This window comes from Perna viridis, chromosome 2 (genome assembly GCF_037379345.1).
Source record: "Perna viridis isolate PV_CMFRI_1.1 ecotype Kerala chromosome 2, ASM3737934v1, whole genome shotgun sequence".
NCBI lineage: Eukaryota > Metazoa > Mollusca > Bivalvia > Mytilida > Mytilidae > Perna > Perna viridis.
The window spans coordinates 16,844,811-16,858,155 of NC_142446.1; the positions used below are offsets into that span (position 1 = coordinate 16,844,811).

General features: G+C 31.2%; 1 protein-coding gene across 10 annotated transcripts in view; it reads left to right on the forward strand.

Annotated features, from left to right (window-relative positions):
- Positions 1–13,345, forward strand: part of LOC148623848 (spectrin beta chain-like) — an 89,822-nt gene that overhangs the window by 34,650 nt on the left and 41,827 nt on the right. For all 10 annotated transcript variants that reach the window (XM_088566051.1, XM_088566053.1, XM_088566052.1 and 7 more), the window contains 21 exons: positions 979–1,076; positions 1,385–1,471; positions 1,791–1,856; positions 2,081–2,211; positions 2,417–2,476; positions 3,117–3,240; positions 3,352–3,416; positions 3,695–3,776; positions 4,549–4,626; positions 5,082–5,209; positions 5,683–5,842; positions 6,362–6,439; positions 6,623–6,762; positions 7,031–7,154; positions 7,466–7,612; positions 8,164–8,558; positions 8,703–8,889; positions 9,258–9,458; positions 9,980–10,096; positions 10,534–10,647; positions 12,814–12,996. In XM_088566051.1, coding sequence (XP_088422177.1) covers positions 979–1,076; positions 1,385–1,471; positions 1,791–1,856; positions 2,081–2,211; positions 2,417–2,476; positions 3,117–3,240; positions 3,352–3,416; positions 3,695–3,776; positions 4,549–4,626; positions 5,082–5,209; positions 5,683–5,842; positions 6,362–6,439; positions 6,623–6,762; positions 7,031–7,154; positions 7,466–7,612; positions 8,164–8,558; positions 8,703–8,889; positions 9,258–9,458; positions 9,980–10,096; positions 10,534–10,647; positions 12,814–12,996 — 2,765 coding nt within the window. The remainder of the gene's footprint in view (positions 1–978; positions 1,077–1,384; positions 1,472–1,790; positions 1,857–2,080; positions 2,212–2,416; positions 2,477–3,116; positions 3,241–3,351; positions 3,417–3,694; positions 3,777–4,548; positions 4,627–5,081; positions 5,210–5,682; positions 5,843–6,361; positions 6,440–6,622; positions 6,763–7,030; positions 7,155–7,465; positions 7,613–8,163; positions 8,559–8,702; positions 8,890–9,257; positions 9,459–9,979; positions 10,097–10,533; positions 10,648–12,813; positions 12,997–13,345) is intronic.

Consider the following 13,345-nt stretch of genomic DNA (forward strand, 5'->3'; position numbering starts at 1 on the left):
GTGGCCATGGGATTGAATATTATTTTTTCAACTTACTATAATTTGAAAAATATTTCATTTTTGCACTTCAGAATATGCCAGTTCTTTATTTTGCTGTTCCAATTTTTTTTCACAGCACTTTAAACAGTGGTGGGGACTAGGATCAAAGTCTAGCACATTTTCACATTTTATGTAACAGACATGATTTTTTTCCACTTTTTAAATTCCGCTGTTTTAAATCTGGAATTTATAGTTACGATTCTTTTTTTTGCTGTATATTTACTTGCGATTTTGCCAATTTTCACATTTTTGTAGACCTCGTAAAATCATCTCTGATGTAAACAAGCCATGGAAATGGTCAAAAATGCTACATGACCCTGTTTTGAAAGTTGCAAAAGATAACTTGGCTTATACAGCTTAAAGAATGATACAAAAAATTGCTTGATTTTCTAAAGGTTTATTCATAAGGGGCATTACTTAAAATATGGGTTTGCATTGGAAGCAATGGAAGTTTTTTTTACTGAATTTATTCCTAAAGACTGGTGCTGTTAAATATGCATATGGACAGAAGTTTAGGGTGGCGGACACCTTGTAGTCATTAATTGATTGGTCCATAACAAATCATGTCCAGGTTGTAACTTAGTTATCTTTTGGTGTCTGTTTTTGATCTTTGGCATGAGGGTAATCAAGACGATGTGTTGTATGCTATGGTTGATGACTTTGACCTCAAATCAATTCAGGGATTTTTGCATAACTGTTTTGTGTCTCTCCTGTAATGAATTGTGTGTGAAAAATTTAATGTGTTGTGCATTTCTGATGTACAAGATTTTTACCACAGCAAGGACTCACCGAGATGGATTCCATCTCAATGATATATAGTTAGATCTATTATACTATTCATCATTTAAAGTTTTGTCAAGTATATTTCTCTTTTTCATTAATCAACTATATTTTCACAATCAAGACATTTCTTTAATGTTCTGTACTTATGTTTTGCAGTAAGATCAAAGGCTAATCTACATTTCGATAGAGACAATGTTGACAAGAGACAAAAACAACTAAACCTCAACTACAACAAACTGGTCAAATTAGCTCAGGTGAGACATGTATAGTTTAGTTGTGTTCTTTTTTTTATCGTGTTTTTAGAAACAGTTTAAAAGTCAGTAGTCTGTTTCACAAAATGTGGTAAGTATAAAGACTACCATAAGTATTGATGTCACAATGCTGTCAGAACTGAAGACATTTTTTAAAAACTGCCATTCTTAGTGAAATCAACCACAGAATGCCTTGTTTGAATAATGGTTGTACTCTATACAGAGATATGAACAAATGATTATTTTTGATAATTATTAATTCAGTAGATTTTCTAACTAACAATAGTATGTTTTATTTTTTATGTAAATAGGCCAGGAGATTAGCCTTAGAAGATGCCAAAAGGTTGTTTAAATTCTACAGAGAATGTGATGAGTTTGAATCATGGATGATTGAAAAGGTATTATATTGTTAATGTGGAATTTTAGCTTAAGGCTGATTTTTGATTTATTGGGTGCCACAAAATATTCATAAATTTCTTTTGAGATATTAAGCAATTTTCCTGCAAAATTTGCACCCTCATAATAATTTTGACCAGCAAATCTCATAACACCCTGTGAAAATTTCAAATTTCCTATATAGTTGAATTTTGCCAGACTTAATATGAAGTTTATATTTAAATTCAAAGTTACATAAAGGATAAAAACAAGAGGAAATAAGCTGTAGCAGGTACATTAAACCTTTTACTTTCTAATCATGGATGTATTAATCTTTTGTAGGAACAAGTGCTTACAAGTAAAGAAAGTTTATCTGATAATATGGATGCCATAAGAAAGAAGTTTGAGGTATGCCAAGAAACTGCTTGCTGTATTGATTGTATGTAAGAAACTGATTTCTAATAAACAAAACCTAAATGTCGCCTAAAAGAAAACTATGTTCGGCCGTTAACACAATAGACAATGACAATTGAAATTGTGAATTTCTTAATACAAATCCTAACACCAGCTTTTGGTGCAAATGGAAAATTTTTATTTTGATGATTATATAGACATTTTGTTGTTTCTTACAGAATTTGTTGACCAATATGGCAGCAAATAAAGGAAGATTGGATGAGATCAATAAACTAGCTGAAGAAATTATTGAGTCAGGAAGTGGACAGAAAGATAAAGTTAAGAAGAGACAGAAAGAAATAAATGACAGGTAATATGTTCAAGTTGAACTTTAAACTTTGTTGCAGAAATTAACTCAAATAAAATCACACAAAGATGCTTTAATGGAATGTATTTTAGGTTTTAGTGTTCTCATTTTTTGTAAAGTAATTTTTCAGTATTGCAAAATATTAAAATTAACTTTTGCTGACACTACAAGGTTGAAATGTCTATCTGTATGTTTTCAACCCTTTCAGATGGAATAGACTTAATAAGTTAAAGATGGAAAAAGAGAAAAATCTACAAGGTGCTTCAAGGTAAGAAACTGTTGTTTACATCACACCAGTGAAGGTTAGATATTCATTAATTGAATAAAAACATTTTAACACCAAACGAAATTTTAATGCTAATGGTGATTTGAGAGTTGATTCTTAAGTTTTGTTTAGTGTCTTAAATGCAATTTTCTAAACTGGACATTTAAGCAGGTGTCCAGGCAAAAACCAGGCAGTGGGTGGCACATGACAAAATTTGTTTTAAACAAATTTTCACCTATTTCATATCACAAATGCATCCTTTTTTCAAAGTTGAATAGTGGTTTTGGATTAACTACAACGATGAAAGAGAAATAAATTACATAGATAGCATTGAAATTCATTGAAAAAAGGGAGATAACTATAATTTGAGCAAAATTAGGTTGCTTTGTTAGGGAACTTTAAAATCATTTACTGAGCCATTCATTACCAAACAAAAAAATCAGTAGTATTAAATTTACCTTGTGCCACTCCTGTCATAGGATCTGCCTGACTTTTACATGGACAGCCTCTTGATAAGATCAAAATGCTAAAAAGCAAGGAACAAGTTTACCTTAATTGCTTTTGCAATGTATTTTTATGGATAGTGTCAGTTTATTAAGGCATCCTGTATTGCTGGATATAAAACTTGGTCTCTCAATTACAGTATAGAATTATTCCAGTCAACATGTGATGAATTAGCCGATTGGATTAAGGAAAAAGACAATGCTTTAGTAGATGATCTTGGGAAAGGGTTGCAGGCTAACCTTGCCTTGCAGAGGAAACATGCTGTAAGTAATTATTGCCTTCAGTGAAGTTTCATTATAAGCTTGAATCAATGTCTCTATAGTCATTATCACAATACAATAGATGGTTCTATGATTATTTAAATTCTTTTTCAGAATCTTGAGAGAGAGCTTAATCCAGTTGAGGAGAAAATGAACAGAATGAATTTCTTAGCTGATTCGTAAGTTACATCAGTTGTTTATATTTGTAAATGTGTTTTGGTATGGTTGTGATATTTTAATATATTTTTGTTTACATTGTTATAATCATGATTTTACACTATCTTAAGTTGATAGGAGAAATTTGTCTAACCTTTAATGTCCCAAGTCTGAACTAGTAGGCTTGATTCGGCTTTCAGAATGAGAGAGCAGCCATCAGATTAAGAAATTTATATGATTAGAAACTCATTTCTTCTTTGGAAATATTTGATTGGACAATGCTCAGTAAAATTCTTTTCAGAGTTCGATCTGCCTATCCTGATGAAAAGGGTTATGTAGACAAGAGACAGAAAGAACTTCAGGATATATGGGATGCTTTAAAGGTATACATCTTATAAGGCATAATGTTTTAATTAGAAAGGAAAAAAAACTACTAGTATGGTTGAATAAGGGTTTACTTATTGTCCATTCACAGCTATACTTGATATTTTGATAATGAAAAAGGGCAACCAAAAGAAGTAGTGTTAGCACTATTTGAATTAATGTAGATAATATTGGAATGTTTCTCATTTTTGAATGGGTTATACAAAATAAACTGGTTTGTGGTAGTTTACACTTATAAAACAAGAAGTGGTTTATGAAAAGTATAAAGAAACATTCCTTATAATTTAATTTCTGATGTGTGAGAAACTAAATGATAAGAATTGATTCATAATCAAAACGTTAATTTGAATAGTGGATCAATCGACATTAATGATGTCATAGTACCTAGCCATGTTATACAAAATAATCTGGTTTGCTCAAAGAGAACCAACCAATCAGAAATCTTGTTACCAATCAAATTAAATTAATAATTGGTAGCAACACAGATAAATAGTGATGGAATTGTACTGTGATTCTACATGATCTTTATTCAACTGCCCTAGGTTTGCTTTTATTATCTTCTTTAAGGTCTTCTTTTTATCAAACACTCCATGTGAACATTTTGTGTGAATTGATTTATATATTTTTATTATTCCCTTAACTATTTTTGACAAAGTTGATATAATTTTTAATTAGATGGCCTATCAAATATTTTTAGTTGGAATTGTTTGAATAGCAAATGATCCAAGTATGATTATCAGTATTTTTAGATTTGAACCTTTTTTTTTTCAGAAAAAAGTAGATGATAGAAAGAGGAATTTAGGGGATGTTGGTGAACTTCATCAGTTTGATGGTGATGCTAAAGACCTGGTAGGTTTAATTTAGTGAAAAGCAGGTCTACCTTTTTTTTCTAGAATTTTGATTCTAGTCACATCCTAGCATGAAGTGCTAGCTTTAACAATAGAGGAATTAATGTCTGAGGAAATATGAACAAACAGAATTTATCTCTCTTCATTAAATGTGAATACCTAAAAGAGTCAGTATTTAGAAAAAGAAGATATAATGAGTATTGAATATCCACAGTATTGTATTAGCAGTGAGGTGGGCAGCATGTTTTATGTTTTAGATGCTGACTAATGACATGCATAGTTGAATTGTAAGATATGTAAGATAACTTCATAAAATTGAATGAGGAGATAGTCCATGGACAATACATGAATGTAAACATAAAAAAAATGACAAAATATCAAGAAGTCAAACACAACTGATAGTGTACACAGGAAATTAATAGATGTCATTTCAGGATTGTATTTTTCTATTTAAAGTTGCTATGGTCTGGTCAGATGAAGGCTAAGTTGTCGAAGTCTGATTTACCTAGGGATGTACAGACCGCTGAAATCATGCTGAAAGAACATGCTGAACTGAAAGATGATATTGATGCCCATAAACCTAAGTATGTTGAAAGGAGCAATGGAGATATTTTTGATAATTTTTTTTTTTTATACTGCAAATCATTCTACAAAAAGTTTTACAATTAGCCTTGTTTTTTTAATATGAATATTTCTTTTTGTGATTTCTTCTCAGATGGTATAACTACAAGTTGACAGTTACGTATTAATAAGATTACTTGTTTAGCATTACTGCATTCTTGGCATGAGTGATCTTTTTTTTTTATTATTCACTCTTTCCAATTCATTATCCTATTTATTACATAGATTTCCTCCATTTTTCGTTGCTGTTTTCAACATTAATTTCAAAGTTTGTGAATGGCGGATTGAAGTTTGTTTTATGATGTTTTGTTGGGAGAAAGCCCGAGAGTGAAATTACAGAATTTATTTAAGTGTGAAATATCACAATTTTTTTCACTTGGAACATTAGGTAAATCATTGCTATCTATATAATAAATCTTTATATTTTATTCAACAGGTTTGCAAGTGTACAGTCTTTGGGCAATAAAGTGCTGAAAAAAGATCCTAAGAATACTGATGTTAAGGATAAGTTAAAGAAACTAGGAGATGATGAAGCCATTATTGATGAAATGTGGAAAAATCGAATGGAACAACTTCAGGATGCACATGATCTACAGGTATTATTGGTTCTTCTACATTAAATTTCATTCTATCTGTCATTGTATGAAAATCCTCATTGTACATGTTGCTTCTAAGAATATATTTTTTTTTTAAATTTATCAACCAGTAAAATGACAGATTTTGTTTAATTTCATAAAAAGCTACAAACATTGTAGGACCTTTGCTTTGTTCATGTTTCTTCTATGAATTACATGTATGTAATAATTTATTGCTGTTACTAATAAGTGTTGCTTTATACATAACCTAGGTCTATAAATTCTTAATATTACCTCTTTTGATATTGTTTGTTATCAATTTTAAGATACAGGATTATTTGTGTGTAAATACACAAATAGCAAAATTATAACTGTTATGATTTCATATTTAAATTGCAGATTATTTACTTCAGAATTTGATCTTCATGAATGATGGAATTCTTGTATAAATGCTTTCATCAGTGTACTCTATTGCAGGTTTGTAGAAAAGAAAATTTTTTTTTATAAAATTATAAAATCATATGTATAATTGTTTTGTAGGTATTTAACAGAGATGCTGACAATATTGATTCTGTCACTGGCAGTCATGAGAAATTCCTGGAATTTGCAGATCTTGGGGTAAGTAACTCAACATTTCACATGGTATATAAACACAGGTCCTAAGGTCATTTATTTATCATATACCATAAAAATATAGATCTCAAAGAAATTGAACCTTAATTGTCTCATCTGGACCAATAATTTCTTCTAGTCAGACCATTCATTGGACATTTGGTTGGACCTTCCATCATATATTTACAGAAAACCGTAGATGATGTAGAATCATTGATGAAAAGACAGGAAGATTTTGAAAGCACATTACAAGCCCAGGATGATAAAGTGAAAGCTCTGGATGAGTTGGCTGATAAACTGATAGCTGATGATCATCCTGATAAAGATCAGTAAGTCATCTTAAGATTACAGTACAAGATTAATGCTTTTTAATGAATGGCCAATGAATTTTCTGTTGGTGATTTCATGTAGTATCTCTTTTTCTCTCACTTGATGTGGTAGAGTGATCTCTCTTAAATAAACCTTATAAATATCTGTGTAGAAATGAATTGTTTCATGAATTTAAACAAATCCACTGTTGTTACAAAAGTATAAATTTGACCATTAAGAGAAAGAAATTTAGAGTACTGCATAATTCATTTCATTGTGTTTTTTAAGTATTGACAAGAGAAAAAAGGAGGTCATTGACAGGAGACAGAAAGTGAAAGACAAAGCTAAAGAAAGACATGATGCATTGAAGGCAGCTCAGGGATTCCAAGAGTTTAAACGTGATGCAGATGAGGTAAATTATGAAGAAAAAAACATGTTTTCATCACTCATAGTAAATACTATAGCTGCATGGTCTATGATTATCTAGTGGGTTTTTTTTTTATCTCAACTTTTATAATGTGAATTGAAATCATCAAACTGTCTGATATTCGCAGTTGTTTTAAAAACATGATTATAGTCTGCATTGAGAATAAATGTAAACCTATTTACAACATCAGAAATGGAAAGAAAACAAACCTTCAAATTTTAGAACAGAACAAATTACATGTAGCTGCATTTGAGAAATATGACTTGTTTGATGTGTAAACATTTATTTGTTGACAGTTATCCTCTTGGATGAAGGAGAAATATAACACAGCAACAGATGAGTCTTACAGAGATTTGACCAACTTGCCAGAGAAACTGAAGAAACATCAAGCATTTGAAGCTGAACTTAAGGCTAATAATGAACGTCTTAAGGATATTAATGATGTAAGAATTTTATAAGATAGAGATTGAATAGTACTGAATGTTGTTGTGTGAAGAGAAAGCTTTGTTAATGAACAGATATAATCAGTTCGGTAGTTACAGGTTAAGAGCCTAAATTACTAACTAAATAAGATCTTATACAGGCTAGAAATATTAGTCTATTTAGCCTTGTGTGCTGGAAAGACAGGCAAGAAATAGTATTCAATCTAGCCTTGTGTGCTGAGGCTAAAAGTAGCAGGAAATTTAGCTTTGTTTACCTATGTTTTGTTTTTTTTTTTTAAAAGGAGCAAGTCTGGCCTTTTTTACCCCAAAAAATCCAGGCAAAAAATAGTTGTTAATCTTGCCTTGCATACCAAAAAAAAAAAGGCTAAAAATTGCAGTAAATCTTGCCTTGTGTACCAAAAGACAGGCTAATTGGCATGATTGGTAATTACAAATTTAATTCTGTACCCGATTATAACAGTAAACTGAGTTCATGATGAAGTCAGAAATAGTGCTGATTTTGTTTTATACAAAATATATTTTTGGATAATAAAAATTTAATTTTCTTTTAGACTGGAAATGACTTGGTATCAGCTAACCACCCAGATAGTCCAGAAATCAAAACGATCATGTCCGATCTCAATACTCAGTGGAAGGATTTGTATGACAAGTCTACTGATAAAGGAAATAAACTGAGACAAGCAGCAGATCAACAGACACTAAACAGGGCACTAGCTGATGCCCAAGCCAAGCTGGATGAGATGGAGAAATCTGTTGCTAATCCAGATTTAGGATCAGATTTGAGAGGAGTCAAAGAATTAATAAAGAAACATCAGAATCTTGAGAATGATCTGGTTGGTCTTGCAGATACAATACAGGCTATAACTTCTAAAGGACAGGACCTAGCCAAAGCAGGACATTTTGATAAAGCTGGAATTCTCAAAGCTGTTGATGATTTTAATAACAGGTATGTTGTATATTTGAATGGTGGTGATATATCATTTGTTCAAATAAAAAAAAGGTGGATACTAATAATAGATTGATTTCTTGTTTCAAAACACAGTGATTTGATACAAAATTTTTATCTATAATGCTATGCATTTGATTCCAGATTTGAAACCTTGAAACCAGCTGTAGATACAAGGAAGAGCAAGCTTCAAGACTCATTACATTTTCATCAGTTTACATTTGATGCCAATGAGGAACTACAATGGATCAAAGAACACCTACCTGCAGCATCATCTACAGACTATGGCAAGAGTTTGATAGATGCTCAAAATCTACACAAAAAACACCAGGTCAGTCTTCAGAGAATAATGTTTTTGACAGGATTTAAAATATTTGTAATTAAAAATGTAATTATTTGGACAAGTTTCATAAGATAATTTAAGGGTGAATTAAAGCTAGGTTTTTGTCTATCTACTGTTGTAGGTTCGTGGATTTTTGAGTATAGTCATTTGATTCATTTGTTAAGTTATATATAGGTAGTTATTATCCATTAGTAACATGCATGTTATCAAATCACAACATTTTATTCAGTTATTTTTATATGATTGTGTGCCAATGTGAAGAGCAAATGTAATGTTTTGACAGTATTAGCTTATCTATATGATCAGAATTTAGTACTTTAATATCAGACTGTTTTTTGTTTTTTTTTGGTTTTCAGAAACTAGAACTAGAAATAAGTGGCCATGCACCAGTCTGTGAAAAGGTTCTACAAACAGGAAACCATTTGATAGACCAAAAGCATTTCAATTCTAAAGCTATTAAAGACAAATGTCAGGAATTGTCTCTGTCCTGGGAGGACTTAGTCAACAAATCAAAAATCAGGAAGAAAAATCTTGATATGTCTGTACAGGTTCAGCGGGTAAGATAACTGTGTACATTTCCTTCATAATGTACCAACCCTTGTGGTCTTGTGCTGGCATGTCGGAATTTGTGTGCTTGATTCCCTGGCCATATCACATCAAAGACTTTTAAAATTAGTAGTGGCTGCTTCTCTGCCAAGCATTTAGAAGAAAGCAGCAAATGGTCAGTGTAATGTGTCGAAGTGGGGTTACAGGCCTACATGTGGGTAGTTGCATCCATAAGCTAGTACAATAGATATCAAGCTCAGTGTCTGTGACTATTACATAGGTCTGTTTGATTGACCAAACATTATTGTCCAGAAATTCATGAAATATCCGCTATAGGATCATGTTTGTTCTATTTTAGGTTCAAAGTTCCTTCTTGGTTGGGATTTAAATGATGACAAAAGATGGCTTATCTTAAATGTGTAAACCAAAAGTCACACTTATCGAAAAATAGCCATTTAAAAATTACTACTTTCATTGAGTAATTTGTTTTAACAAGAATTTTTTTTTCTTTCATTTTCCCCCTTTGTTTCAGTATCTGTCTGAAGTAGCTGATGTAGATAATTGGATTAATGACAAGATGACTTTGGCTTCCAGTACTGACTATGGTAAAGATGAGGCTTCAGCAGATAAACTGTTGACTAAGAATAAGGTAAAACAAGTTATCTTGCGAACAAAGTATTGGATATTAAGGGTGCAGAATCTTAGGGTTCTAACAAAGTATGGGGTAAAATATTATTAGAAAATTTTAAAGCATAGATGAAATAGACAGAAGAATGATTTGGCATAATTTCAGCTCACTGACTCAGAAAATTCACATTAAAAGTAATCTTCATTGTAGCATGAAATAAATTATATAGTGGCTCACCAAAATTTTGAAACTAAGCAATGACACTCAGAAAAGAAATTGAAAAAAAGTTATTGTGAATTTATATTGGTACAACTTGTATCTTGTTTATATTTCATTTAGCAGCATCATATGATCTATATTCTGTATGGTCTTAACTGAATGTAACTTTGAAACTGTATTGGTATTGTAAATATGTATTTGATAATTGAAGTTTAACTTTTAATGTTTGTTAATTATAGGTGCTTGAGACTGATATCCAGACCTACCAGGGTATAGTGAATGGTCTGGCTAAAGAAGCTCAAAGATTATTTAAAACAGGTTGTCAAGATCCATCCACACTTAAAAAGGCTCAGGTAAGTTTTCTTCAATAATTCTATTATACTTGGTCTTGGTTGAGACTGGAATTAGTTCGAATCTAGATACAGTCGAACCTCGATGTGTTGAACTCCGATAAGTCGAAATCTCAGATAAGTTTAATTAATTTGACAATTCCGGCAAAAATTCTCTTACTCCAATACAATTTTACCCCTGATGACTCAAACTTGTATGAACCGAAATCTCTGATAACTCGAGGTTATCAATCAGCCCCTCAATAGGTCTTCGAGGTTAATAAACTTGGATGTCTCCTTCATTACTAGAAATGATGACTGAGATTTGTTTTACAACATTTAGCTTGGCTTATGTAATTACTCATTGACACCGTCATGGCCTGATTTTTGTGTATTTGATTAATACAAAAAAGCTGTGTAGTAAAAAGAAATAAATTTGAATAATTACACTTCAGAATTTAAATCAATATTATCAGATATTTTGATACTGATAAAAACATGGTGGTACATTTTCTTTGTTGTAATGATGTTGGATCATTTATTTACACACAAAACAAATGTTGATAGCTAATGTATTTCTACAACTATGTTTTTGCTAATAAATCTGAAATTAAATTGTTGTAATGTAGTACACATGGTTTGACTGTACTCTCAATTTAAGTTATTCAAAGCAACATGCTATGTGAAAATGTAGAAATGTAGAAAAAATAATTAAAATAAGAATATCCTCTTAAACATTTGATGTTGCTCAGAATTTATAACATATTTAATACACAACACATAAAAATTATCTACGGAAATGATAAAGAAGACACCAGGAAGTACCCTGATAAAGTGAAGAACATGTATGCATAAGCAATACAACATGTGCAAGTCATTAAAAAGCAGAAACAATCACCGACCAATACATTTCCGGATTATACTCTACCTCGGATGACTCCAACCTAGAATAACTTGAACATTCTTGCCTGGTTCCTTTGACTTTGACTTAACGAGGTTTTACTGCAGTTAAAATACATTTAAATTAATAAAAATATTCTTTTTATATATATTTCTTAAAATACAAACTGTCTAACCAATACTGTGGTTTCATTCTTATTTTTGAATTATTTGTTTTCTTGGTTTTCGTTGATTGTGTGGAACCAGAAAAACAAGACTCAATGAACAATTATCTGTGTAGATGAGAAATAACTTGGTCAGAAAGACTATGGATAAATCTGGCATTATAGACATGTCATAGAGATGAAGACATATTGAGCAATTGACATTCTGTCAACTTTTAATTGTTAAATTAATCAAGAAGTGCCTACTTTTTCGTTATTACTTATTAGCCTTTCGGCTACCTCAGTTTGTGTAAGGTCAGTGCTTTCAAAATGTTTATTCTTAAATGTCAGCAAAAAGGTTTGGCTTTGGTAATAGTTTTTGGGGAAAAGCAGAGAAACAGCTGACTAAAAAAAATTTATTATTGACCCACAAATTCAAGTACTCAAAGGAAATATCCTTTTTAGCTCACCTGGCTCTTTGGGCCATGTGAGCTATTGCCATCTCTTGGTGTCCGTCATTGTTAACAATTTTTCAGAACTCTTCTTCCCTGAAACAACTTGGCCAATTTGAACCAAACTTCGTATGAATATTCTTTAGGGTATTATGCATAGAACTGATGTGGGGACTTTTTACCCTTCAAAAAACATGGCATAGAAGTCGGATGTTTTTTTCATAGATCTCCAAAACTGTTTTGTTATTAAAAATTTGACAAGGGGCAAAATTTTCAGCATGATGAGACCTTTCTGTTGTTAAATTTTCGTGTAAATCTGTGAAGTTATGTTGGAGTTCTTGTCCTTTTTCAACATCTTTTTGCTATTTTAATGTTGTTACTTTAAAAATTTTCTCCTCAAAAATCTGCTGGACAGAATTAAATGAAAATTGATATGATTGTGAGGAATTTTAATTAAAACATGGTCTCTTTTACAAAAATAGAATGTTGCTTGGGCTAAAAAAAAATATGCTAGGTTCTCAGGCACCACCACATTCCTAAAAACCCTCCCTCATCTGCCATATTTATCACGGTAAAATTTTTTTTTGTATGGCCTTATCTATCCAGGTGAGCGATTCAGGCTCTTCAGAATCCAGAATTTAATGAAACCACAGTATTCCTGTCAGAATTCTAAACACTCTAAATGTATTTTGCAGGACAATTTACAGGATCATTTGAACAAATTAAAGAGATTAGCAGCTGATAGAACCCAAAACTTAGAACAGTCCAAATGGATGTATGCATTTAAACGTGAGTCAGGTGACTTTGAAGAATGGATAGATGAACAGTTACAGCTTGCTGCCTCTGAAGAATACGGTCAAGACTATGATCATTTACAGGTATAAATTATTTAAATATAATTTTTGGAAGAATTAATATATATTGCTCTTATGCATTTAGCCAATTATATTGCCATGAATCTTAAATTTACCTTTTGTTGAGCAATTTTGATTCTTACTTAAAGTACATTTTCAAGGGTATTTTTTTCATTTTGAAGGGGGCTATAGATCATTTGTGTTGAAACTTCCAAAACTACATCAATGGAAGAAATTGAGTAAGAAGAGTTTTACCTGCAAGCATTTTGCTGGATTTAAATTATTCATAAATATGATTAATTTTAAGAACACTTCATTTTCATTTAATTCCTTCCTTGCTTTCTCTAAACAAACCATTTGATGAAAAAAATTT